The 25429-nt window shown below is 42.0% G+C and overlaps 1 protein-coding gene across 1 annotated transcript in view; it reads left to right on the top strand.

The window, feature by feature from the left end:
- Nucleotides 1-25429, top strand: part of Dnah6 (dynein axonemal heavy chain 6) — a 397099-nt gene that overhangs the window by 229597 nt on the left and 142073 nt on the right. Inside the window, exons 36-37 of the mRNA XM_004660533.2 lie at nucleotides 17931-18113; nucleotides 18624-18767. Of these exons, the coding sequence (XP_004660590.1) occupies nucleotides 17931-18113; nucleotides 18624-18767 (327 nt within the window). The remainder of the gene's footprint in view (nucleotides 1-17930; nucleotides 18114-18623; nucleotides 18768-25429) is intronic.

Here is a 25429-nt window from a genome sequence, read left to right as displayed (position 1 = left end):
GTCTCAATGTTTCTTGTGCGGTGGCGTCTGACATAGACTGAATCTCCCACCTGGAAGCGATGTGGGACCTGTAAGTCTCCTTCTCCTGAGTAAGCCTCCCAGAGTCGCTTCCACACTTGTTGTCTCACCCACTCGAGCACCTTGAGCCTAGAGAACAGAAGCTGGGAAAGCGGCACATCAGTACTATGTATAGAGGTTATTTCTACCAGTGGAGGAGGCCCCCCGTATAGCAATTCATAGGGGGTCAGTCCAAATTGTCCGGGTGTGTTTCTGACCCTAAAGAGCACAAAGGGTAGGAGAGCTATCCAATCATTAGCGCCAGTCTCTGCGGTCAATTTGGTGAGGGTCTCTTTAATGGTTCTATTCATCTTTTTTACCTGTCCTGAGCTTTGGGGTCTATATGCACAATGTAATTTCCAATCAATCCCCAATATTTTGGCCAGTCTCTGACTTACCTGGGCAACAAAGGCTGGACCATTGTCTGATCCTATTATCTTGGGTATCCCAAATCTTGGGAAAATTTCTTCCAGTATCTTCTTAGCCACCATGGTTGAGGTTTCTTTCTTGGTAGGATAAGCCTCTACCCATCCTGAAAAAGTGTCTACAAAAACTAGTAAATACTTATTACCATACTTAGCTGGTTTTACCTCAGTGAAGTCCACTTCCCAGTGAGCACCTGGGCTGTCTCCCCTTAGCCTCTTCCCAGGAGGCATTCTTGAGGGATTAGCATTGACCACCTGGCAAGGTACACAATGCTTGACTACTGAGCCAGCTATCTCTGGCAACCTCAGAATATGGTAAGGAGACGTCTGCAGCAGTTTTTGTAGATGTTTGGCCCCCAGATGGGTTAGGCGGTGTATTTGTTGAACGTACTCTAGTCCCTTTGCTTGAGGTAGAATCTCTTTTCCCTCTGAGGTAAAACAGGCCCCTCTGGAGTTTCAGAGAACTGGCCTAACTTTCTAACTTCTTGCCAGTCACCTGGGGTATATTGTTACTCACTTTTTTGGTTCTTTGGCTTTTCTATTATGGGCAGAAGGTTGACCCCCTGGGCATCCTGCTTGGCCACTTGGTCAGCCATCTGGTTTCCTTTGGAGATAAAATCTTTGGCTTTTTGGTGGCCAGGGCAATGCATAATGGCCAGTCTTTTGGATAGATGTAGAGCTTCTAGCAAACTTAGAATTTCTTCTTTGTTTTTTATTTCTTTTCCTGCTGAAGTAAGTAGCCCTCTCTGTTTGTAGATGGCCCCGTGTACGTGTGCAGTAGCAAAAGCGTACCTGCTGTCCATGTAGATATTCACAGACTTTCCTTCAGCTAGTCGTAAGGCCTGTGTGAGGGCTATGAGTTCAGCCTTTTGTGCTGAAGTTCCTTCTGGCAGACTGCTGGCCCAGACTGTTCATGTTCCATCTACTATTGCTGCCCCAGCCATCCTCTTACCTTCTAGAATGTAACTGCTTCCATCTGTGAACCAGGTTAATGTTCCTCCAGTCAGTGGGACATCTGTGAAATCCTTTTGGATCCCAGTTTCCTCAACCAGCAGTTGATGACAGTCATGAGTCACTGTCTCATCAGTTTCTTCAGGCAGAAGAGTAGTGGGGTTGAGGATGGCAGGTGGGGCAAACGTTATCCTGTCAGTGAGGAGCAGGCTCTGGTAGTGAGTCATACAGGTGTTAGTCATCCATCGGTCTGGGGGCTGCCGGACAATGCTCTACAGGGCATGGGGGGCAATGACAGTTATCCTCTGCCCTAGAGTTAATTTATCAGCATCTTTGATCAATGTGGACACTGCCGCTATGGCTTTTAGACATATAGGCCATCCACTAGCCACAGGGTCAAGTTTCTTTGATAGGTAGGCAACGGGTCTTCTCCATGGCCCTAAGGACTGGGTTAGGACTCCCCAGGCTATCCCCTTATGCTCATCTACGTAAAGGGTGAATGGTTTAGTCACATCAGGGAGGGCTAGAGCAGGCACACTTAATAGTGCCTTCTTGACGGCATCAAATGCCCCCTGGTGTTCAGAGGTCCAAATGAATTTTCCTTCCTCTTTAGTTAGTGGATAGAGGGGGGCTGCTAGGGTTGCAATCCCTGGGATCCATAGTCTGCAGAACCCAGCTGTCCCCAGGAACTCTCTAACTTGTCTGGCCGTAGTTGGGACCAGTATTTGTACTACAGTCCTCTTTTGTCCCTCTGTCAGCCATCTTTGTCCATCCCGCAAGGAGTACCCCAAATATGTTACCTCTCTTTTGCATATTTAGGCCTTCTTAGCCGAGGCTCGGTAACCAAGGTCAGTCAGCTCCAGTAGTAATGCTTTTGTACCTTTTAGACAGTCTTGTTGGGTAGCTCCTGCCAGGAGTAAGTCCTCAACATATTGAAGGAGGGTTACCTGTGGGTGTTGAACTCTAAAATTGGCTAGGTCCCTGTGTAGGGCTTCATCAAAGATGGTTGGGGAGTTCTTGAATCCCTGGGGCAACCGGGTCCAGGTGAGCTGCCCAGTCCTTCCTTGTCTGGGTCTCTCCATTCAAAGGCAAAAAGAGGTTGGCTGTCCAAATGTAATCTTAGGCAGAAGAAAGCATCTTTTAGATCCAACACTGTATACCAAATCCGCTCTGGTGGGAGGGCACTAAGGAGGTTGTAAGGGTTTGGGACAGTTGGATATATGTCCTGTACTCTTTTATTGACTTCTCTCAAATCCTGTACTGGGCGGTAATCATTGGTTCTAGGTTTTCTAACTGGCAGTAAGGGAGTGTTCCAGGGGGACTGAACTGATACCAGAATACCTTGTTGAATCAGTCTTAGGATATGGGGCCGAATTCCTTCTCGGGCCTCTCGGCTCATGGGATATTGTTTGACTGATACTGGTGTAGCACTGGCTTTTAGTTGAATGACCTGTGCGGGTACTTGTTTCGCCAAGCCCATGCCCGCAGTTTCTGCCCAGGCTTGAGGAAATTGTTCTAACCAGGGCTTTAGGTCTTGATTAGGCTCTACTGGGGGAGAGTATAATTGATACTCATCATCTAGTTGGAGAGTCAACACAGTGATGGGTCGACCTCCAGCAGACACTTCTGGTTTTTCTGATTTGAAGGAAATTTGAACACCCATCTTGGTTAATAGGTCCCTACCAAGGAGGGGCGCTGGACATTCAGGAATGACTAAGACTGAGTGGGTTATCCGTCCCACTCCCAGGTCAATGGTTCTTCGGCTAGTCCATGAATATTGCCGTTGTCCAGTAGCACCCAGAACCCAGGATTTTTTATCTTTTAGCCCTCCCAGTGGTTGCAAGAGTACTGAATGTTCAGCGCCAGTGTCCACGAGAAATTAGACTGGCTTCCCCTCCACCTTCAGAGTTACCTTGGGCTCGGGGAGGGGCTCCAAGCCCCGTCCTCCCTAGTCTTCATCTTCTCCAAGGGTTAGGACCCCTAGATCTTTTGCCGTTCTTCTTAGGGCAGTCTCTTGCCTAGTGCCCTTTCTCCTTGCAACAGGCACATTGATCTCTATCAAGTTGGGTCCTGTTGCCCAGGTTCCCTATCTGCCTAGGGCCTGTTCTAAACTTTCGAAAATTTCTCTCCCTTTCTCCTTTTTTTTCTACCACTGTGGCCAGGATCCTGGTCAGATTTTTCTCTTGTCATCTATTGCGCCTATCCTCCCTTTCTTCTCTCTCTTTCTCACGTCTCTCCTCACATTCTTCTCTCTCTCTTTCTCTCCTTTGCTCCTTTTCCTCTTCTGTCTCCCTTTTGTAATATACCTTTTCTGCCTCTTTTACTAAATCACACAGCTCAGCTTCCTGTAATCCCTCCAATCTCTGAAGTTTCTTTCTAATATCAGGAGCTGACTGTCCTATGAAAGCTAATGTTACTGAGCCTTTTTGAATCTCAGAGGTGGGGTCAAAGGATGTGAACCTCCTAAATGCTTCCATGAGCCTCTCAAGAAACACTGAGGGAGACTCCGTTGGCCCCTGCATCACCTCTCTCACCTTGGCCAAATTGGTGGGCCTTCTGGAGGCACCTCGGAGACCCGCCACCAGAGCCTGGTGATAGATTTTTAAGCTCTCCCTACCTTCAGCCGTATTGTGGTCCCAAACAGGGCGAGTCAGAGGGAACCCCATGTCTATCTCATGCTGCAGCTGCGTGGGCCGCCCATTGGCCCCAGGGACATTTTTTCTGGCCTCTATTAAAATTCTCTCTCGTTCCTCGGTTGTGAAGAGTGTCTGCAACAGCTGTTGGCAATCATCCCAGGTAGGCTGATGAGAAAACATAAGAGACTCCATCAGCCTTGTGAGGCATTGGGGTTCCTCTGAAAAAGGGGGGTGATTAGCTTTCCAGTTATAAATATCTGCAGAGGAAAAAGGCCAATATTGGAGAGGTTGTAGTTGGCCCCCCTGCATGGGAGGACCTGCCTCGCATAGCGGCAGTGTTACAATTCCATTTGCTCCCTCTGGGGTAGCATCTCTCCAGCTCCGCGTCCTTGCAGCTGGCCCTCCCATTTCCAGGAGCTCGGGAGGGGTAGAGGGAGGAAGCCCGGGCAAGCTGGGAGGTGGAGGCTCAGGGAGGACGGGGGGGCGGAGGCTTGGGAAGGGTGGATGGTGGAGTTTCGGGAGGGGCGGAGGCATGGGAAGGGTGGAGGGTGGAGCTTTGGGAGGGGCAAGGGGTGGAGGCATGGGAAGGGCGGAGGGCAGAACTTCGGGAGGGGTGAGAGGCCTTTCCTCAGCTCCCATGACTAGGTAATGGGGGGGAGGGGCAGGCTGAGTCTCCAGCCAAGCCGGAGGCTCTTCGATCTCAGGATAGATGCAAGGGGGAGGTCTGGCTCCCTCAGGAGAGGGCTTTTTTGCATTTCCAAGAGTCAGGACTCTGGAGCTTGAGTTCCTGGGTTTATTTAGCCACGGCCTGACCCACGGCAGGGGGTTGTCCACCAAATCCTTCCAGGTGAGGATATAAGCCTCTTGGTTGGGACGGGAGCTTGGTCCATTCTGAAAAATAATATCTTTAACAGCCAGAAGAGTCTCAGAATTAAAGGTTCCTTCTGATGGCCATCCGACCTCATAAGTTGGCCACTCAGAGGCACAAAGTGTTTGCCAGGGTCTCCTTCTAACCTCAACTGACAAATTATGGGCCCTAGATTTAACTTCAGTCCAATGGTCAAGAGTCAAGCTAAGGGGCATTGTCACCGTCTGTCCCATTTTAGAACTATAGACAAAGACACAAAGAACAACAACAACACACACAACTGAGACTAACAAATCCAGACACCAGCAACCTGTCCGCATCTTCCACAAGCAGGCAAAAGAATCAGATGGCTGCGAAGGAGGAAGCTTCCACTCTAACAACAGTACTCAGTCCTCTGACCGACAGTAAGAGACTACCAGGCGTCCCTGGCTCTCCTCACCTCCCAGGGCGTCCCCCAGGGTGGCAGCCTGTGATCGTCCTAGCACATCTGCTGATCACGGTCCTGTGGTCCTTTATGGCCCTAGAGGACAGCTGCAAATCAAACCAAGCCAAAAGCGCACGTCCCAGAAACCAGATACTCAGAACAAAAACACCGGCTAGCACACATTCACTCCAGAGGGGGCCCCCTTACCTCCAAGTCGGTTCTCGGGTGTGGGGGGGGCTTCACATCCCGGAAGAGCCCCCAATGAAGGAAAACACTCCAGCAGGGGGTCCCCCACGCTCTGCCTGGATATGGCGACACCCCAAATCACTCACAAGAAGCAGTCTTGATGCAAACTGCAAGAGGATTTTATTCCAAGCGCGCTGGGGCCCACAGTCATACACCTCACAGGGGTAGAGGACTGCAGAGCCCCGAATGCAGGAACAGGACAGTTTTTATAGGGTTTCTAACAAAGCCTGTGCATTAGACCAATCATTTTTTTTTAATATCAGGAGCCCGCAGGGTGTTAGCCAGTCAGTTTGTGCCACCCCATAATTTATGAGCCAATTAGTTTAATTTGTTCAAGCCCCTCGTGGACCAATCATTCTCTTATGACCTTGGTGGTCAGCATTTGTGCAGGTCCTTGGGTGGGAGTAGCAGAGTGTGGTACCAGTCTCCTATGACCTTGGAGGTCAGCCTTTGCGCAATTCCTTAGGTGGGGGTAGCAGCGTATGGTATCAGCTTCCTATGACCTTGGTGGTCTGAGGCAGGCTGCTACAGCTTATGGTGCGAGCTACTAAGGCTTACAGTGTGGGCTATTAAGGCTTATAGTGTAAGGCGTATAGTGCAGGCTATTTACAGAAACCAAATAAGTGGTTCACTTCATTACTCATTTCCCATCCTTGAGGGCTATCTCATGCCCTTTTTACCTAGTTTTATATTAGGAGCGGGCTCTGATATAATGAGAAGAGGGATTCTTCACTTGCTTCCAACAGAGAGTAAAGCCTGGAGTTTGAGGTATGCAGGGAGCCCGCTTAAGCTCCCCTTGGAGCATGATAGTATTTCTGAGCTTCTGAATTCTTGGGCCTTTCACCGACTCCAAAAGTTCGTCTCTGATCTCCATTTACATACCATGGTATACACATGCTCATGTACACACACATGAACATGTTCATATTGTATGGATGAAAATGTGTGAATATGCTTGCACATGTGGAGGCCAGAGGTCGATGTCCGGGTATTACTCTATATTGCTTTCCACCTTATTTATTGAAACAAGGTCTCTCACTGAACACAGAGTGCACACCTGAAGATCTGTCCATCTCTGCCTCCTGAGCACTGAGATTACAGTCACATGCCAACTTGCCCAATATTTATGAAAGTTCTGAGGATTCTCATGCCCAGGCCAATATAAATTCACTGCTGAGTTCTACCAATCCTTTATTCAAGCACTGAAATCACTTCTTCTCAAATTATTTCACACAGTTGAAAATGAGGGAATGCTCCCAAATTCCTTCTATAAAGCTAGCATTATCCTAATACCTAAACAGGACAGAGACACAATAAGAATGGAGAATTATAGACTGGTATCCCTAATGAACCTAGATGCAAAATTTTTCAATAAAATCCTTTCAAACTGACAGAGACAGAGAAAGAGGCAGGGGGAGAGAGAGAATGGGTGTGCCAGGGCCTCCAGCCACTGAAGCAGAACCCCAGACATGTGTGCTCCCTTGTGCATCTGGCTAATGTGGGATTCCTGGGGAATCAAACCTGGGCCCTATGGCTTTGCAGGAAAATGCCTTAACCACTAAGCCATACCTCCAGCCCTCACCATTGTTCTTTAAAATAGTACTTAAAATTTTAGGTCAAGCTCTAAGACAAGAGAAATAAATAAAAGGGATATAAATTGGTAAGAAAGACTAAAACTAGCCCTATTTGCAGATAACATGATTTCATATATAAGTGACCCAAAAGACTCCAAAAAAACTTCTAAATGTGATGAATTCTTTCAGTAAAATGGCAGGATACAAAATCAATACACAAAACTCAGTAGTCTTCCTATATGCCAAAGATAAACATACATAGAAAGAGATAACTCATTTTTAGTAGCCACAAAAAATTAAACAACTTGGAATATCATTAACCATGGAAGTGAAAGACCTATATGAAGAAAACACAAGAGCACTGAAGAAAGAAATTGAGGAAGATGTGAGAAGATGGTAAGACCACCATATAATTAACATTGAGAAGATAGCCATACTATCAAAAGCATTATACAGATTCAGTGCAATCCAATAAAAATTCCAGCAAGGAAGAGATGGCTTAGTGGTTAAGCTCCTTGCCTGAAAAACCTAAAGACCCAGATTCAATTTCCCAGAAACCACATAAGCCAGATGTACATGGTAGCGTATATATCTGGAGTTTTTGTTGTGTTGTGTTTTGTTTTGTTTTCAGTGGCTATAGGCCCTGGCACACTCATTCTGCTTTCTCTCTCTCCCTCCCTCCCTCCCTCCCTCCCTCTCTCTCTCTCTCTCTCTCTCTCTCTTTCTCATAAATAAATAAAAATAAGAAATAAAAAAATCCAACAATGTTCTTCATGGAGATAGAAAACATAGTCTCATAATTCATATGGAAGAACAGAAGGCCTTGGATACCCAAAAATATCCTCTACTGAGCTGGAGAGATGGCTCAGTAGTTAAGGCATTGCCTGCCAAACCTAATGACCTGGGTTCAGTTCCCAAGTACCCATGTAAAGCTTGATGCACAAAGTGGCTCATGTATCTGTAGTTTGTTTGCAGTGGCTAGAGGTCCTGGCACACCAATTCTGTCTTTCTCTCTGTCTGTCTTCTCTCTGTCTCTCTCTGCTTTCACATAAAATTTTAACAATGAGATAAAAGGCACATCTCTAAATTCAAGCAAATATAACTACCTGATCTTTGACAAAGGAGCCAAAATTACACACTGGAGAATAGACAGCATCTTTAACACATGGTGCTGAAGAAATTGGATAACTGCCTATAGAAGAATGAAATTAGACCCAGTTCTTACACCCTGCACTAAATAGATTAAGAAACTCAATGTAAGACCTGAAACTGTAAGACAACTAGAAGAAAAAGCAGGTAGGACAACCTAGGCATAGGGGAATGCTTCCTGAATAAGACCTAGTAGCAAGGAAATTAGATCAACACTCAATCACTGGGACATCATGAAATTAAAAAGCTACTCTTAAGACAAGAAAACCATCAACAAAGTCAACACAGAATGGGGGAAAATCTTCACCAGCTATACCTTCAACAAAGGTCTAATATCTAGAATCTACAAAAAAAAAAAAACCCAAAACTTAAACAATAAAAAACAACCAATCAAAAAAAGGGGGGTAGAGAATTGAACAGAGAATTCTCAAAGGAATAAATATAAATGTCCATTACACATTTAAGGAGATGTTTAATTATTAAACAAATGCAAATCAAAACAACTGAGATTTTATCTCATTCCAGTCAGGATGGCACTCATCAAAAAATTGAATGACAACAAATGCTGGTGAAGCTATGGGGAAAGACAAACCCTTACCCACTGCTGGTGGGAGTGCAAACTTGTACAACCACTATGGAAATTAGTATGAAAACTACTTTAAAATATAAAAATAGATCCATCATTTTATCCAGCAATACCACTCCTGGGCATATACTCTAAAGACCCCACTCCTTACAACAGAGATGCCTACTCAGCCATGGTTGTTGTGCTCTCCTCACAGTAGCTAGGAACTGGAATCAGCCCAGATGCCCATCAGCTGATGAATGGATAATGAAGATGTGGTACATATACACAATGGAATTCTACTCAGTAGTAAGGAAAAATGAAATAATTAAATTTGCAGGAAAATGGGTGTAGTTGGAAAAAATCATTGTAAATGAGGTCATGCAGGAACAGAAAGATAAATGCTGCATTTACTCTTTCATCTGCAGTTCTTTACTGGATTCACTTGGAGATGAGTGCAGATGGTAGGAAACAGGAATGGCACCAGAAGAAAAGGAAAAAGAGAGGAAGAAAGGAGAGGAGGAATTACTTGACAGTTTAAGGGAGGAACAGAATACAGAGGGTGGGAAGGGGAGGGAAAGTGGGGAGGGAATTACACAAAACTTAAGACAATCTGAATGAATTCCATTCCTTCTGGCTAACAGTCTAAAAGATATAGCCATCGAAAAGGGGGAGAGGGGATAGTCCAGAGAAAGGTGAAAAAAATTAAACTTAAAATTATGGACACTGGCTGATAAATCCCAGGGCCAGAATTGCGCCCCTGCACACACCTGCACACACACACACCTCCAACAGTGACCTGTTGGTCAAAGAGACCCATGAGGTCTCCAATTGTAGGCTATTGAAAAAGCACTTAGTTACCTGCCAGAGCTAAAAGGTAAGACTATTGCTGAAGACATGACAGGCCATGGTCACAAGACATCAGATTACCATGCTAGAACTGAAAGGGAAGCTATCACCCTCCTGGGTAGCCCTCATAGTACTGGAAAGTCCTATGGGAGTTGCCAGAAGAAAATGGTCAACAAAGCATGAATAAGTAGGGGACCCTGAAGACTATGGAATCAACCAGCCAGACAAGAAGTACACACTTCTGTAATAGTGGCACACAGCCTCTGTGGGGAGCCAGTGGTTCGCTGGACATAAGGTTGGCTCAGAAGGAAAGAACTCATATCTGGTACTGGGAACCAAGTCAGGATCCCATTGTCAGGAAACTCACAGACCTCACAGAAAAGCACCCAGTGCTCTTTGGAGAAGAAGAGTGGGCTTTCACCTCAAAAAGTTTCTCAAATAATTTTGCATATCTCCTTTAACCCAAGCTACTCTTTCTCTTGGTTGGAGAATCTGTTTTATTTTACAGAAGGCAGAGAAAATGGAGGAGAACCAAGATCCATTGATAAGACAAGAAGATAACCAACTTCCCATCATGAGACTTGCCACCTTTACTACATTTGCTGGGGCCCAGGAGAAATTGCAGAAGAATCAGCTACATGAATACTCTTCTTACTGCTAGTCTGATAAACAGCTCCAGGGTGGTGGTGACAGATGCAGTGATCAATCAAAACCCATGAAAGCAGAAATCCAGAGGCTACAGAGAACTCAACACTAAACCAGACTGCTAACAGTCCTGCTATGGCTGAAGGAACATTGTGGAAGAAGGGGGGACAGAAAGATTGTAAGACCCACAGAGTGGGTAGGAATACCCTGAGGCATGGTCCTCCAACTACCCCACAGGAGATGACTGAGGCCTATATGACCCCACAATGAATATAATAACCCCACCACAGAGGTTCCCAGGGTAATGGGGGCAGAGGCAAAGGGAAAAAAGAGTACAACCTGTTATAATACATATAAAATATTTTAAAAATCAGTCATAGTCCATAATTAATTGCAATTTCATGCAATTTCTTGAAGTTCAAAGCAGGTCAAACAAATCTGCAGTAATAAAAGTTAGGGGCTGGAGAGATGGCTTAGCGGTTAAGCGCTTGCCTGTGAAGCCTAAGGACCCCGGTTCGAGGATCGGTTCCCCAGGTCCCACGTTAGCCAGATGCACAAGGGGGCGCACGCGTCTGGAGTTCGTTTGCAGAGGCTGGAAGCCCTGGCGCGCCCATTCTCTCTCTCTACCTCTATCTGTCTTTCTCTCTGTGTCTGTCGCTCTCAAATAAATAAATAAATAATTTTTTAAAAAAAGTTAGAATCATGCCTTTGCCTGGAAGGTTACTAAGACAGAGTACAAAGGATTTCTAGGTGTTGGAAATGTGCTATATCTTGATGTGGATATATATATGTATATATATAAATGTATAAATATATACATTTCATATTATTTCCATAAAAAAACAGAGAGAAAGAGAAACAGAGATATCTTTGTCCATTTTTTTCCTGTTATAAAGTGATTTGATTAAACTGATTTGGATATACTGTAGGTCAAATAATATTTTCTGAAGATAACAATCATGGACTTTAAAGCTTGACAAAATTAGTAGCTTCAAAAGTGTTACTCATATTCCTCTTCAATAGCATGATAAAATAATTCAACTATGTAGAAATATAGAATGCTAGGACTAGCTGGAAATCTGGAAATCATTTAGCCTAATGTCCTCATTTTCTGAGAAAACTAGACTCAAAGATTAAGTGATTTGCCCAAGCTCACATACCTAATAGTAATAATAACGCTAGAAATCAGACCAGATTTTCCTAAAACTAAAATTCTATCAATGATATTTCAACCAGCTCTCTATCAACTAAAAGTGTAGGCTTTTCTCTAATGACCCATGCTATGGTGACATGGAAGTGGTAAGACACTACAGTAAATTATGGTGACAGCCATGAGGCCTGAAGGGACATCGGTATTGGCCAGCAGCCCTCTTGGTGTTAAAACCCATGGTGACAGTCATTCCAAAGACCAACCTCACGAGACCTACTTGAGTTACAAAACCCACTTCCAGCCAAACAGAAGCAATGAATTCACACCTGTAAAGAAAACCAGGCAGTCTCACAATCCAGGGACCATCCTGGCAAGTTTCTTTCCAGGCCTCTTAGATGGTTGGCAGGGACTGACAACCAGTCATTCACTTCAGTTTCCCAGGTCCTCACTTTCCCCCAAAGACTTCCTGAGCAAAGGACTGCATTGGGAGATCCACGAAAACAAGAACAAGAAAAACATAACTGGCTGCTTTTTGTGTCCTTGGGGACTTTTGGTCTTTTTAACATCACTTGAATTCTTCCACATAGGCTTTAATATCAGTAAGCAGAAACAAAACAGAACAGGCCTATAAAAGGACACCAAGCACATGGCTCAGCTCCTCCCCTCCCCACACGCACTACCTCCATCACCTGCCTCTTCCTGTCCCCACCAGAGCCAGCAGCATCTGCACCATGTGCCAGGATGTCACTCCCCCCTCACCTGGGCCCCAGCACCTGCAGTGCAGCATCCCTGACTCCAGCTAACCGCCCCCCCCACCCCCTCTACATACCACCCTAGTTTATTTCTCATAGTGCTTAATCACTATCGCAAACTATGTTAACTTGCTTATCCTGTCTCCTCCACCATGATTCACTGGCATTCCCAGCACATATAGCACAGCACCTGGCCCCCAGGAGGCATTCAATAAATATTTGTTGAATGAAGAAATGATGGGTTAGCAATACACGGTCATGCCTTTAAAGAACTGCTACATAATCCATGAATCCTATACATTATTGCCTGAGATGACAGAAACACTGACACATTCTCAGTGACTCCCAAGGCCTCCCCTAGATCATGGGGCACACCCCACCACATCACAGAAGGAGCCTGAGGGGACTCTCGAAGGAGGCAAGTTTGCTCTTGGCTTTCTTCATCCTCCCTATTTACATTCAACTATTTAAAAAAACTTTCAAGTTAAAGACACATGATGCAGCCACTAGAAAAATCAGTCTAACATAGAGACACAGTAATCAGCAGAACCCACAAAACACAAGAAAAGCTCCAGGCCATGTATGCCAATGATTTCCTGATAGGCTGTGAGTGGATATGATGATTCACCTAAGCTAAAACTCAATGCCATCTAGGAAGGGATGGGCTTTATGGGTACTCTGAGACTATGGGGTAAAATGGGTTCAGAAGTTAATGGGACACATGAAAAGCAATGTCAGGGCTGTCAAGTGGCAACCTCAGAAGTACCAGAACTCAGTCTTCACGGGAGCTGTCCATCTTCAAATGCACTGACCAGTGGGCTTGAAGTGAGAGGAAAGGGCATGGCATCTGGGGTTGCTTGTAAGCACAGCATAGCACAGACAGGTGGCGACTCAGGTTGGGCACTGCTCATAGGTTTTGAGAACTATTTCAACTACTGAGGCATAGTACCAAAATCCCAGGAACCACCATACCACGACAGAAACACCCCCAGGTGCATACAGAGGGATTTTATGTTCAGAATCAAGTTGTGGGATAGTTGGCATGAACCAATGAAAGAGAACACCAACCTCACCTTGCCTGCCTCAGAAAAACATGTTCTGCTGGGGATTGCTGTAAACGTTCCTGGGTTCAATGCAGGTGGATACAGTGTTTCCTTCCTAGTGGCACTTACGGGTTTGAAGATTTTTAACTCATAGTAAAATGTCTTATATAACTGATATTTTGAGATGGTTTCTCTCCTTGGTGTGTACTCTCTGGTGGATACAGAGGCTTGTACTTTGACTGAAAGCCTTGTCACACTCATCACACTTAAACGGTTTCTCCCCTGTGTGTACTCTGTGGTGGATGCAAAGGCTGGAGCTCTGACTGAAGGCCTTCCCACACCCACAACACCTATAGGGCTTCTCCCCTGTGTGCACTCTCTGGTGGATGCAGAGGCTGGAGCTCTGGCTGAAGGCCTTCCCACACTCCTAACATTTATAGGGTTTCTCTCCAGTGTGGACTCTTTGATGCATGCAGAGGCTGGAGGTGTGCCTAAAAGCTTTCCCACACTCTTCACATTTGAAGGGCTTCTCCCCAATGTGAACTCTCTGGTGCATGCAAAAGTTGGAACTATTACTGAAGCCCCTTCCACACTCACTGCAGACATAGGGCTTCTCTCCGGTGTGGACTCTCATATAGATTTGAAGATGGGAGCTCCAATTGAAGGCTTTGCCACACTCGTAACATTTATAGGGCTTCTCCACTGTGTGGATTTTCTTGTGTCTATTAAGTTTTGCCTTACCACAATCATCACACTTATAAACCTTCTCTCCTGTGTGGTCTCGCCAATGAATATGAAGTTCTGATATATGAAAGGAGCTCTTATCACACTTGTCACATTTATGGGGCTTCTCAGCTGTGTGAATTTTCTGATGCATAAAAAGATCTGCTCTCTCAGAGAAAAATTCTCTGCACATGGGGCGCTTGTAGATCATTTTTCCTATTTGGTCTCATGACTTAAGAGGAGAAAATGGCCTTACAATTACTAACTCGAGGAAGGCTACTTCATAAAGTCTCTTATTTGGCCATCTTGGCAGTCTATCTCAGGCGTGCTCTATTGGGCGAGCTTACCATCAGCCTAAGCTTCTCCCTGCCTATCTTTCTGTGGAGGGTTTCTTCCTGCATAGTGTTCCTCACTCAGTGTTCTTACTGAGTGCCATTCATTTTCTTAAGCATTCCATAATTCCTTAGCATAGAGCTTTTCTTTAGATCCTGAGTGGTCAACATTCCAAGAGCAGCTTATGGTTTTAGTCCCTAGATCTTCCTGCTGTTGAGTACTCTCTTATCTATCTCACTTATAGATTTGTTCTTTGTCCATTTTTGATATAAGTCTTTTAACAGATTACATCTGGTACTATATTCCTAGATTGCAGGGTTTTGTTTTTTTTTTTTTTTGTTTTTGTTTTTGTTTTTTTTTTTTTAGTCTTTTAATGCTCTGGTTTCTCTTCAGATTGTATAACCTCTCAGCATTATTCTCCTAACAGTGTCTTTCACAGATCAGAAGTTTTTAATTCTAATGAGGTTGAACATCAAGGTTTGTCATGTATTATGATTTTGGTGTTGTATCCAAGAATGCTTCAAACCTAATGCTACTTCGATTTCTCTTATATTCTAGAAGTTTTGTTTTGTGTTTTGTATTTAAGTTAATGATTCCGTTTTATTTTTGTATAGGGCCTAGGTTAGTGTTTAGATTCATTTTTTTGTATTTGTTTTGCTTTCATATTGTGTATACTCAGTGGTTCCAACATCACTTGCTAGAAAAGTTACCCTAAATAAGTGACCCAAAGTAGCAGAGGAATCACTAGAGAAGAGCAAGGAGACAGGGTCGCAGGGAGTGGGGAGAGGGTAGTTACAATCAAAGCAAAATATGTACAAATGTGGAGATACTACAGTGAAAACTATTAATGTGCACAATAAATATGCATTAATTTTAATTTTTTAAATTATTTATTTATTTATTTATTTGAGAGCAACAGACAGAAAGAGGCAGATAGAGAGAGAGAATGGGCACACTAGGGCCTCCAGCCACTGCAAACAAACTCCAGACATGTGCAACCCCTTGTGCATCCTGCTAATGTGGGTCCTGGGGAGTCGAGCCTTGAACTGGAGTCCTTAGGCAAGTGCTTAACTGCTAAGACATCTCTCCAGCCCTAACTTTTAATTTTTAAAAAAGAAAACACTATCCTTTATTCATTAGACTGCCTTTGTTCTTTTTCTTTCTTTGCTTTATTTCTTTTTTATATTTTTGAGACAAGATCTCAAACAGCCCATACTGGCCTCAGACTCTCCATGTAGGTAAAGATCACCTTGAATTCCAGGTTGTCCTGCATCTACCACCTCCCAGGTATTGGGGTTACAGGTGTGGGCACCATGCTGGCTTTACCTCTGCTCTTTGCTTATAGGAAGTTGATTGTATTTGTGCCTATTTCTGAGCTTTAACAGAGAGCTCTTCTAGTTTGTGGGGAAGGGAGCTTGTTTGTATGGAGATAAGATCTTGTCCTGTAAGCCTAGGCTGGCCTCAAACTCACAATTCTCCTGTCTCAGCCTACCAAGTGCTAGAATTATAGGAATACCCTACCACACTGGGCTATTGGGCTTCTATCCTAGTCCAGTGATCTATTAGTTTTATTTTTTTCCAATATCAAATTGTCTTTATTACTGCAACTTTGTCATAAATCTCATAGTTTGGCAATGTCATTCCACCAGCTCTGTTGTTCTTCAATACTATGAATTCTGTTTCTCTTTTGCCTGTTCATATAAACTTTAGAATCAGTTTGTTGGTATCTACAAAGTAACTTTCTGGAATTTTCACTGAGATTGTATTGAATTTACAGATAAATTAATAGAACGTATCTCCTACCATTATTTAGTCTCTTGTCTAAAAGCATTACATTTAGCCTTCTATTTAGGCCTTTGGTTTCTTTCATTAGAATGTTGTGATTTTCTCCTATAGATATGGTACATGTTGTATTAGACTTATAGTTAGGAGTCTTGTTGATAATGTGAGATAATCATGTTGTTTTTTTTCGTTTCAAATTCCAGATGTTCTTGCTAGTACATAAGAAAGTAACTGACTTGTATATATTAACCTGATAGCCTACAACATTGCTGTATAACTGTTTCTTAGTTCCAGGTTTGTTTTGCCAATTGGGAGAGATTTTATATACATAGGAAATAATTTCATCTTTGAACAAAAACAGTTTTACTTCCTCCTATTTGATCTATGTATCTTTAATTTTATTTTCTTATCCTATTGCATTAGCTAGGGCTTCCAATATAGTATTGAATAGGAATGGTAAGAAAAGCTGAATTCCTTTTAAAGTCTTTGGAAATGTTTTTAAAGTTTTTTAAAATATTTATTTACTTATTTGAGACAGAGAAAGAGGCAGATAGATGATACAGAAAGGGTGTGCTAGGGCCTCTAGCCATTGCAATCAAACTCCAGACATGTGCACCACCTTGTGCATCTGCCTTTCACATGTCCTGAGGCATCAAACCTGGGTCCTTTAGCTTTGCAAGCAAGTGCCTTAACTGCTAAGCAATCTCTCCAGCCCCTATTTTTGTTTTAAAGATCTTTTTTGTCTTTGGAAGTGTTTCCTTCAATCTTACAGAAATATTAAAATGTTGCCTTCTTTGTTTATTCTTTTTCATTGTTCTTAATTATGAAAACTTAATAATAAAATTTGTATAGAAGGATATGTGAAATATGTATGTATTAGCAGTTAAAGAATTGTCCACCAAGTGATCACTTCTGTACTCATTCCCAAAACAAGAAATAGTGTATTCTTAAGTACTTAGTATCTTTGTCATGAATCATAGATTTCCTTAAAGTTTGTTGCAAAGTTGGCAATAATAATATCCTTTGGTCTAAAGATTACTAGATGCATTGAAAATATAGATTTTAAGCTACCTCTTTATATTATTTATTTACTTATTTAAATTATTTATTTATTTATTTATTTATTTGACAGAGAAAGAGGGAGAGAGAGAGAGAATGGGCAATCCAGGGCATCCAGCCATTGCAAACAAGCTCCAGATGTGTGTGCCCCCTTGTGCATCTGGCTAACATGGGTCCTGGGGAATCAAACCTAGGTCCTTGAGCTTTGCATGCAAATGCCTTAACTGCTAAGCCAGCCCTTCAGCCTTTATTTATTTATTTATTTATTTATTCATTTATGTATTTATTTATCACTGAGGTAGGGTCTTGCTCTAGTCCAGGCTGACCTAGAATTCACTATGTAGTTTCAGAGTGACCTCAAATTTATGGCAATCCTCCTACCTGTACCTCTCAAGTGCTAGGATTAAAGGCATGTGCCACCACACCCAGCAATTTCTTTATTGTTAAAAAATATTTTTTTGAGACAGAGAAAGAGGAGAGAGAATCAATACACACTTCAGGACCACCTACTACTGCAAATAAACTCCAGACACATGTGCCAACTTTGGGCATCTGGCTTTATGTGGGTACTGACTTTATTGAACCTGGGCCATGAGGCTTTGCAAGCAAGCACCTTTAACCACTGTGCCATCTCCCCAGCCCTAAGCAGCCTCTCTAAATTTAATCATATTACTGAAGTGTTGTTTGTTTCAGTTTCAGCTGAATGAGGAAACCCAAGAATATATTCTCAACCTTTTCCAACGTCATGTTGATGAAGGGTTACATTTTATCAACAAAAAGTGCAGCCAAGCAATTCCACAGGTGGATATCAGCAAGGTCACTACACTGTGTTGCTTGTTGGAATCATTAATCTTTGGCAAAGATGGAGTTAACTTGGGAATGGTATGAAGAATTTTCTTACTGTTAATCAAGCTAAGAAAATAATATTGTATATATTCTTTGCAAATAAACAACTCCAAGGGCTTTTATAATATCTGGTTTTTAATTTAATTTTTATGGGACCAATGGCTATAAAATTTTAAGGTTAAAAGGAACATTAGAGAGCCTATAACTTACTTTTCTAGTCATTTTTCAAATCTCTCTACAACATATTCCCAATATAACATATTCTCAGTCTGTTCAAATATCTTCAGGCAGACATGAAATAAATGATAATAAGCCATTGAAAGACAACTTTGAGATACATTCCCTACTTAAGTCTTCCCATTATTTTCCATCCTTATTCTATTATATAGATAAGAAAGCAGCACTTTATGAATTACTGAATGAAACATACATTATGTCCACCTAGATGTCTGTGTCTAAATTAAACAAAAGTCCAAAGACTGTATGATGCAGGATTTTTCCCATGTGTATGTAAAATATTTATACTGTTTCTTTTTATTATTTCAGGAGCAAATGAAACTGAATACCGTGCTATGTCAGACTTTTGTTTTCTGCTATTTATGGTCTATAGGTGGAAACTTAACTGAAAACTATTGGGATGCCTTTGATACATTTATTAGAACACAACTTGAGGATAATCCTGATGCCAGGGTGAGAACCAAATTAACTTAACACCATAACTTTTATTCTATAAAATGAAATTTTAAGATTAAAACTGTACCTAGGGCTGGAGGGATGGCTTAGCAGTTAAGGCATTTGCCTGCAAAGCCAAAGGACCCAGGTTCGATTCCCCAGGACCTACATTGGCCAGATACACAAGAGGGTGCACACATCTGGAGTCTATTTGCAGTGGCTGGAGTCCCTGGCATGCCTATTCTTTCTCTCTCTGTCTCTCCTCTTTCTCTGTCAAATAAATAAATAATTTAAAAATAAACAGTACCTTAGTTCTACTACAAAATAAGTTATTTATTGTTTTTAATCCACAGTTTTACCAATTGATAATATCTATTATATTTGTTCTGTTTTGTTTTGGATTTTTGAAACAGTGTCTCACTCTAGCCCAGGCTGACCTAGAACTCACTCTTTAGTCCAAGGCTGGCTTCAAATTCACAGCAATCCTCCTACCTCTGCCTCCCCAATGCTGGGATTAAAGGTGTGTGCCACCATGCCCAGCTTCTTGTTTAATCTTACTTTATTTTTTATCATAGTTTTTAAATGTAAAGGAATCCTTTCCCAACCATCTAGAGATAATATGATATAAAGCTAATAAAATACCCTACAACAGAGTATTGAACCCTAATTAATTAATTTATCTTTTGCATGTGACAATTTATCTTTTGCAGTTCTGAAAGTATTTTTTTTAGGCAAGCCCAATAGACTGGCCTTTTTTTTTTTTCTGAGAGAGAGAGACAATTGGCATGCAAGGGCCTCCAGCCACTGTAATCGAGCTCCAGAAGCATGTGCCAACTTGTGCGCATGTGTGACTTGCACATGCATCATCTTGTGCATCTGAGAAGTTGAACATGGGTACCACTAAGCCATTTCTCCAACCCTCTGAAAGTATTTTTATGCATTCTAAGATTGAGCAAATGTGTTATGGCAGGCAAATTTCTCACTGTTAGAGAGGATTTACAAATATGGAAAGAAAATTATAATGTACTTGTTATTGGATTGAAATTAGAAGTGCCAGTACTCATGAATTATGTGTGTGTGTGTGTGTGTGAGAGAGAGAGAGAGAGAGAGAGAGAGAGAGAGGGAGGGAGGGAGGGAGGGAGAGAGAGGGAGGGAGGGAGGGAGGGAGGGAGGGAGGGAGGGAGGGAGGGAGGGAGGGAGGGAGGGAGGGAGGGAGAAGAAGAGGGAGAGGGGGAGAGAGAGAGAAAATCAACATGTGTGTGCACTTGTCCCTCAGTGTCCACAGGGGACTGGTTCTAGGACTCTCCAATGGATTCTAAACTCTGCAGATGTCCCTTAGATAGAATGGTATGATACCTGCATAAAATCCACATATATCCTCCTTTATACTTTAAATTTTCTCTAGATTACTTATAATACCTTATACACTGAAATGCTGTATAGTTGTTAGACTATTTTGTTTAATAATGACAACAGTTTATACATTTTTAGTACAGATACTATTTTTTCTTGCTTAAATTTATTTAGTGTGTGTATGTGTGTGCACACATGTTCATGTATGTAATGTAGCCATACTTATGCCACAACACACATGTGGATGTCAGAGGATAAATTTATGCTCAGTCCTTGCCCTTTACCCTGTTTCTCTCATTGTTCTTAGCACTCCATCTGCAAGCTTCCAGGAAATTCCCCTGTCTCCACCTCCCTTTTCACCCGAGGCACACTGGGATTACAGAAGCAACCACAGCTTCTGGATTTTTTTCAGCAACTTTATTTTTAGTTTAAAATGATACTGAAGTTAATTTCATTAAAAATACATAATTTTGATAATTTAATTTAAATACTTAGAGGGAGATATAATTACATAGTTAACAAACCATCATTTACTATTTTGGTCCAAGGGCCTGATCATTAACTTTTGGGTATACAATCTTTTTCAGTATCATATGAGGAAAGTCATGTTTGAGAGGACATCCCTTAAAGTCTTTCCACAGTTAAGCGGGATAGTGGGGTACTAATCCCAGTAGTATATAGACTGTCCACTAACGCTAATATCAAAAATAAAATAATATCACGTGCATCTGGGAGTTTATTTGTAGCATCAAGAAGCCTTGGCATTCCCTTTCTGTTTTTCTCTCTTTCTCTCCCTGTTTGCCAATAAATGAATAATTTTTTTAAAAAATTAAGGTAGCAAGTGATGGTATAAGACACTTGATGCCAACCTGTAGCCCCTCACACACATAAAAATACACACACTCATAAAACCACATACATACACACATATATACATAAAAATATAACTTAAGGATGCAGAGAGCCAACTGTGTGTGCACCCAAAGAAATAGAATCCCTGATTTATTATCCCTCTGTTTAAAAATCTTAAGTCTATGATGATGAAAATGTATACCCACCCAACTATTCTGTTTTTCATTTTTCAGTAATTCAGGAAATTGTGCAAAATATTCAACACAATATGTAAAATAGACTTTATGTTAAATTATTTTTCCCAACTATAAACTAGTATAAATGTTCTTAGAATTTATTTTACATTTGTTAGCATGTGTGTGTAGAGTATGTGTGTGCTATGATATGTGATGTGAGGTATATACCCATATGTGTGTGCATAGATGTGCAGGCCTCATGTACATGTGTGCAGAGGCCAGAGGAGAACTTCAGGCATCCTTATTGCTCACCTGTGTATTCTCCTGAGATGGGGTCTCTTCCTAAACCCGAGCTTCTGGAAGTCAGTGAATCACAGTGATTCTTGGGTCTCCACCCACCACTATGGACATGGAGTTGCATATATGCATACCCACAGCCAACTCTTCATATGGGTCTTAGGGACTTAAACTCAGAAGACTCCAGCCTGAGAGGCCCTCGTATTTAGGCTGCAAGCACTCTTAGCCACTGAGCCATCTTCCCATCCCTGATAATATGTAAGTAGGTTAAGATAAGCTATCATGTTTGATAGGTTATGTATACTAAAATCATTTCCAGGCTGAAGAGATGGCTGAGAGGTTAAGTTGCTTGCCTGTGAAACCTAAGGATTCAAGTTCAATTCCCCAGAACCCACATAAGCCAGATACACATGGTGGCACATGTGTCTGGAGTTGCATTGGCTAGGGACCCTGGCATGCCCATCCTTTCTGTCTATCTGCCCCCCTCTCTTTATCTTTTTCTCAATAAAATAAAAATATAAAATATTAAAAAATAAAGAAAGCAAATAGGGTAAAATGCACATAGTTCATATAGGTAAAAAGGATATGTAAGAATTCTTTGTACTAGTGTTTTAACTTTTCTGAATGTTTTTTAAATTTTTTCAACACTCAAAGTTACCAAATTATAAAACAATTTTTTTAAGATGCACTAAGAACCTGGGGCTTGTGAGTTAAGATCTAGTAAATATGAGATCCTGCTGGATCCTGCAGGATATTTTTGGTTTTCTCCTTAGGCTGAGTAGCCACTGATGGGCTGTCACCAAAGGATACTTAGCCAAACAGTGCAAGCTGCCAAGGTGAACAGTAGTCACGCCATCTGAGCAGGAGGTAGTCCACACACAAAACTAGGTTCCTCCCTTTCTCCCCCAGTCCCAGTTAGTGAGCTACTAGATTTCTGTTCCTTGTCTCAACTAAGGGCCTTTCAGTCATGCATTACTAACCAAAACTTAGGGAGTAGTGTATATTCTTCCTCACATACTCACCCCCTAAGTACCAAGGAGACCCTGATTTCAGTGAATTTTATGTCCTGAGTATTTATTTATTTTAAGAACTTTTTTTTAATCAGAGAGAGAATTGGTACACCAGGAATTCCAGCCACTGAAACCGAACTCCAGACACATACACCTTATGTACATGTGGGACCTTGTATGCTTCCCTCACCTTGTGTGTCTAGCTTAGGTAGGACCTGAAGAGTCAAACATGAGTCCTTGGGCTTTACAGGAAAGTGCCTTAACCACCAAGTCGCCCCTGCAGCCCTGTCCTGAGTATTTAAATGTGTCTTCTTGTCATCATTATTATCTGTATAACTAAAGTTCTTGTCTCTTGTGTGCTATTAAAATGGCCTCTTTAGTATTCTAAAGACTTTTGTCCAGTCCTATATAACTCACCATGTCTTCCAGTGTTTCAAAATTATGAGTTGCTATATAGTGACTGAATAATAAATAAATCAAATGTCTTAAAAACAAGTGTTGAAAATGAAGTGGCCACAATTGCATTTTTTAAATTTTAGTACTCAATATTCATTATACAAAGTGATGAGCTCTATAATGACATTTTAAAAATTATTTTATTATTATTTTTTTTATTAACAACTTCCATGATTGTAAACAATATTCTATGGTAATGCCCTACCCCCCCCCCACTTTCCCCTTTAAAACTCCATTCTCCATCATATCCCCTCCTCCTCTCAATCATTCTCTCTTTTATTTTGATGTCATGATCTTTTCCTCCTATTATGATGGTCTTGTGTAGGTAGTGTCAGGCACTGTGAGGTCATGGATATCTAGGCCATTTTGTGTGTGGAGGAGCATGTTATAAGGGGTTCTACCCTTCCTTTGGCTCTTACATTCTTTCCACCATCTCTTCCGCAATGGACTCAGAGCCTTGGAAGGTGTGATAGAGATATTGAAGTGCTGAGTACTCCTGTCACTTCTTTCCAGCACCATGAAGCTTTCTGAGTCATCCCAAAGTCACTACCATCTGAAAAGAGAAGGGTCTCTAGCAAAAGTAAGAGTAGTATTAATAGGTATGAACATTAAGAGAAATGATTACGGACAGTTTGATGAGCATAGTATACACATTTAGCCAGACAGCAGCAGACATTACATCCCTAGGGCTCATGACTGCCCCTGATTCAGGTTTTCAGTATCAGGAATGTATTCCCTCCCATGGAGCAGGCTTCCAGTCCAATTAGAGGGTAGTTGGTTTCCACCATGTGCCACTATTACACCTGTTGGCTCATTTGACCTGGCTGGCAAAATATAAGACTTGCAATGTCCACTGTTGAGTATCTTCACTGATGATTTCTCTCTCTCCCATTGAACTTCATGCAGAATGGCTTCTTCCAGGTTTCTGTCAGCTGGTCTACATGGACAAGGTTATCCGCTCAGTTCTAGCAGGATTTTCCAGTGGTCTTGAAGCCCAAGTATGTGGAGTTTTCAGCAATAGGGTTTTACCATCTATTCCTAGTGGCAAACCAGGGCCTTGGCAATGGCCTGTAATGTTTTGGTGGCATCAGGGGCCTCCCTGGCCAACAACGCACTGGAAGGTATCCCATCCCTGGCACTGAAAATATTCTAGTAACAATCTATGGCTCCTGAGTGTTCCTTGTCCAAAAAAGTAGGTTTCCATATGACTTATTTATATCCTCTTAGATTTTGATTATCCCTCTCTCCACCTTTCCTTTACTCAATCTCTTCCCCTGACCTCACTTGGGTCTTTTCACCCCCATTAATCTATTCTTCTACTTACATATATACAATACCATCCTATTAAGTACCCCCTCCCTTCCTTTCTCTTTTCTCATCCCTTTATATCTCTTTTCTACCTTACTAGCCTTTTGCTACTGAATTTTCTTCCTACTCACACTGAAACCCAATCATCTATAGCTAGGAGCCACATATGAGAGAGAACATGTGGCGCTTGGCTTTCTGGGCCTGGGTTACCTCACTTAGTATAATCCTTTCCAGAACCATCCATTTTCCTGCAAAATTCATAACTTCATTTCTCTTTACCATTGAGTAGAACTCCATTGTATAAATGTGTCATGTCTTCATTATCCAGTCTTCAGTTGAGGGACATCTAGGCCAGTTCCATTTCCCAGCTCTTGTGAATTGAGCAGCAATAAACATGGTTGAGCAAGTATCTCTAAGGTAATGAGATAAGTCCTTAGGATATATACCTAGGAGTGGTATAGCTGGGTCATATGATCTATTTTTAGCTGTCTCAGGAACCTCCACACTGATTTCCACAATGGCTGGACAAGATTGCATTCTCACCAACAGTGTAGAAGGGTTCCTCTTTTTCCTTGCCAGCATTTATGGTCATTTGTTTTCATGAAGGTAGCTAATCTGATGGTAGTGAGATGGAATCTCAACATAGTTTTAATCTGCATTTCCCTGATGACAGATGTAGAACATTTTTTAGATGCTTATATGCCATCTGTATTTCTTCTTTTGAGAACTCTCTAGTTCCATAGCCCATTTTTTTTTATTTAATTCATTTTTTTTTAATTTATTTGAGAGTGACAGACACAGACAGAAAGACAGATAGAGGGCGAGAGAGAGAATGGGCGCGCCAGGGCTTCCAGCCTCTGCAAATGAACTCCAGACGCATGCGCCCCCTTGTGCATCTGGCTAACGTGGGACCTGGGGAACCGAGCCTCAAACCGGGGTCCTTAGGCTTCACAGGCAAGCGCTTAACCACTAAGCCATCTCTCCAGCCCTCCATAGCCCAGTTTTTAATTGGCTTGTTTGATTTCTTATTATTTAATTTTTTGAGTTCTTGGTATATCCTAGATATTAATCCTCAGATCAGATGTACAGCTGGCAAAGATTTTTTTCACATTCTGTAGGTTGCCTCTTTGCTTTTTTCACAGTGTCCTTTGCCATATAAAATCTTTGTAATTTCATGAGGTCCCAGTAGCTATAATGACATTTTTATTCAATTAATATCATTTATTTT

The sequence above is a fragment of the Jaculus jaculus genome, chromosome 6 (genome assembly GCF_020740685.1).
Source record: "Jaculus jaculus isolate mJacJac1 chromosome 6, mJacJac1.mat.Y.cur, whole genome shotgun sequence".
NCBI lineage: Eukaryota > Metazoa > Chordata > Mammalia > Rodentia > Dipodidae > Jaculus > Jaculus jaculus.
This window is presented reverse-complemented; position numbering and strand designations above follow the sequence as displayed.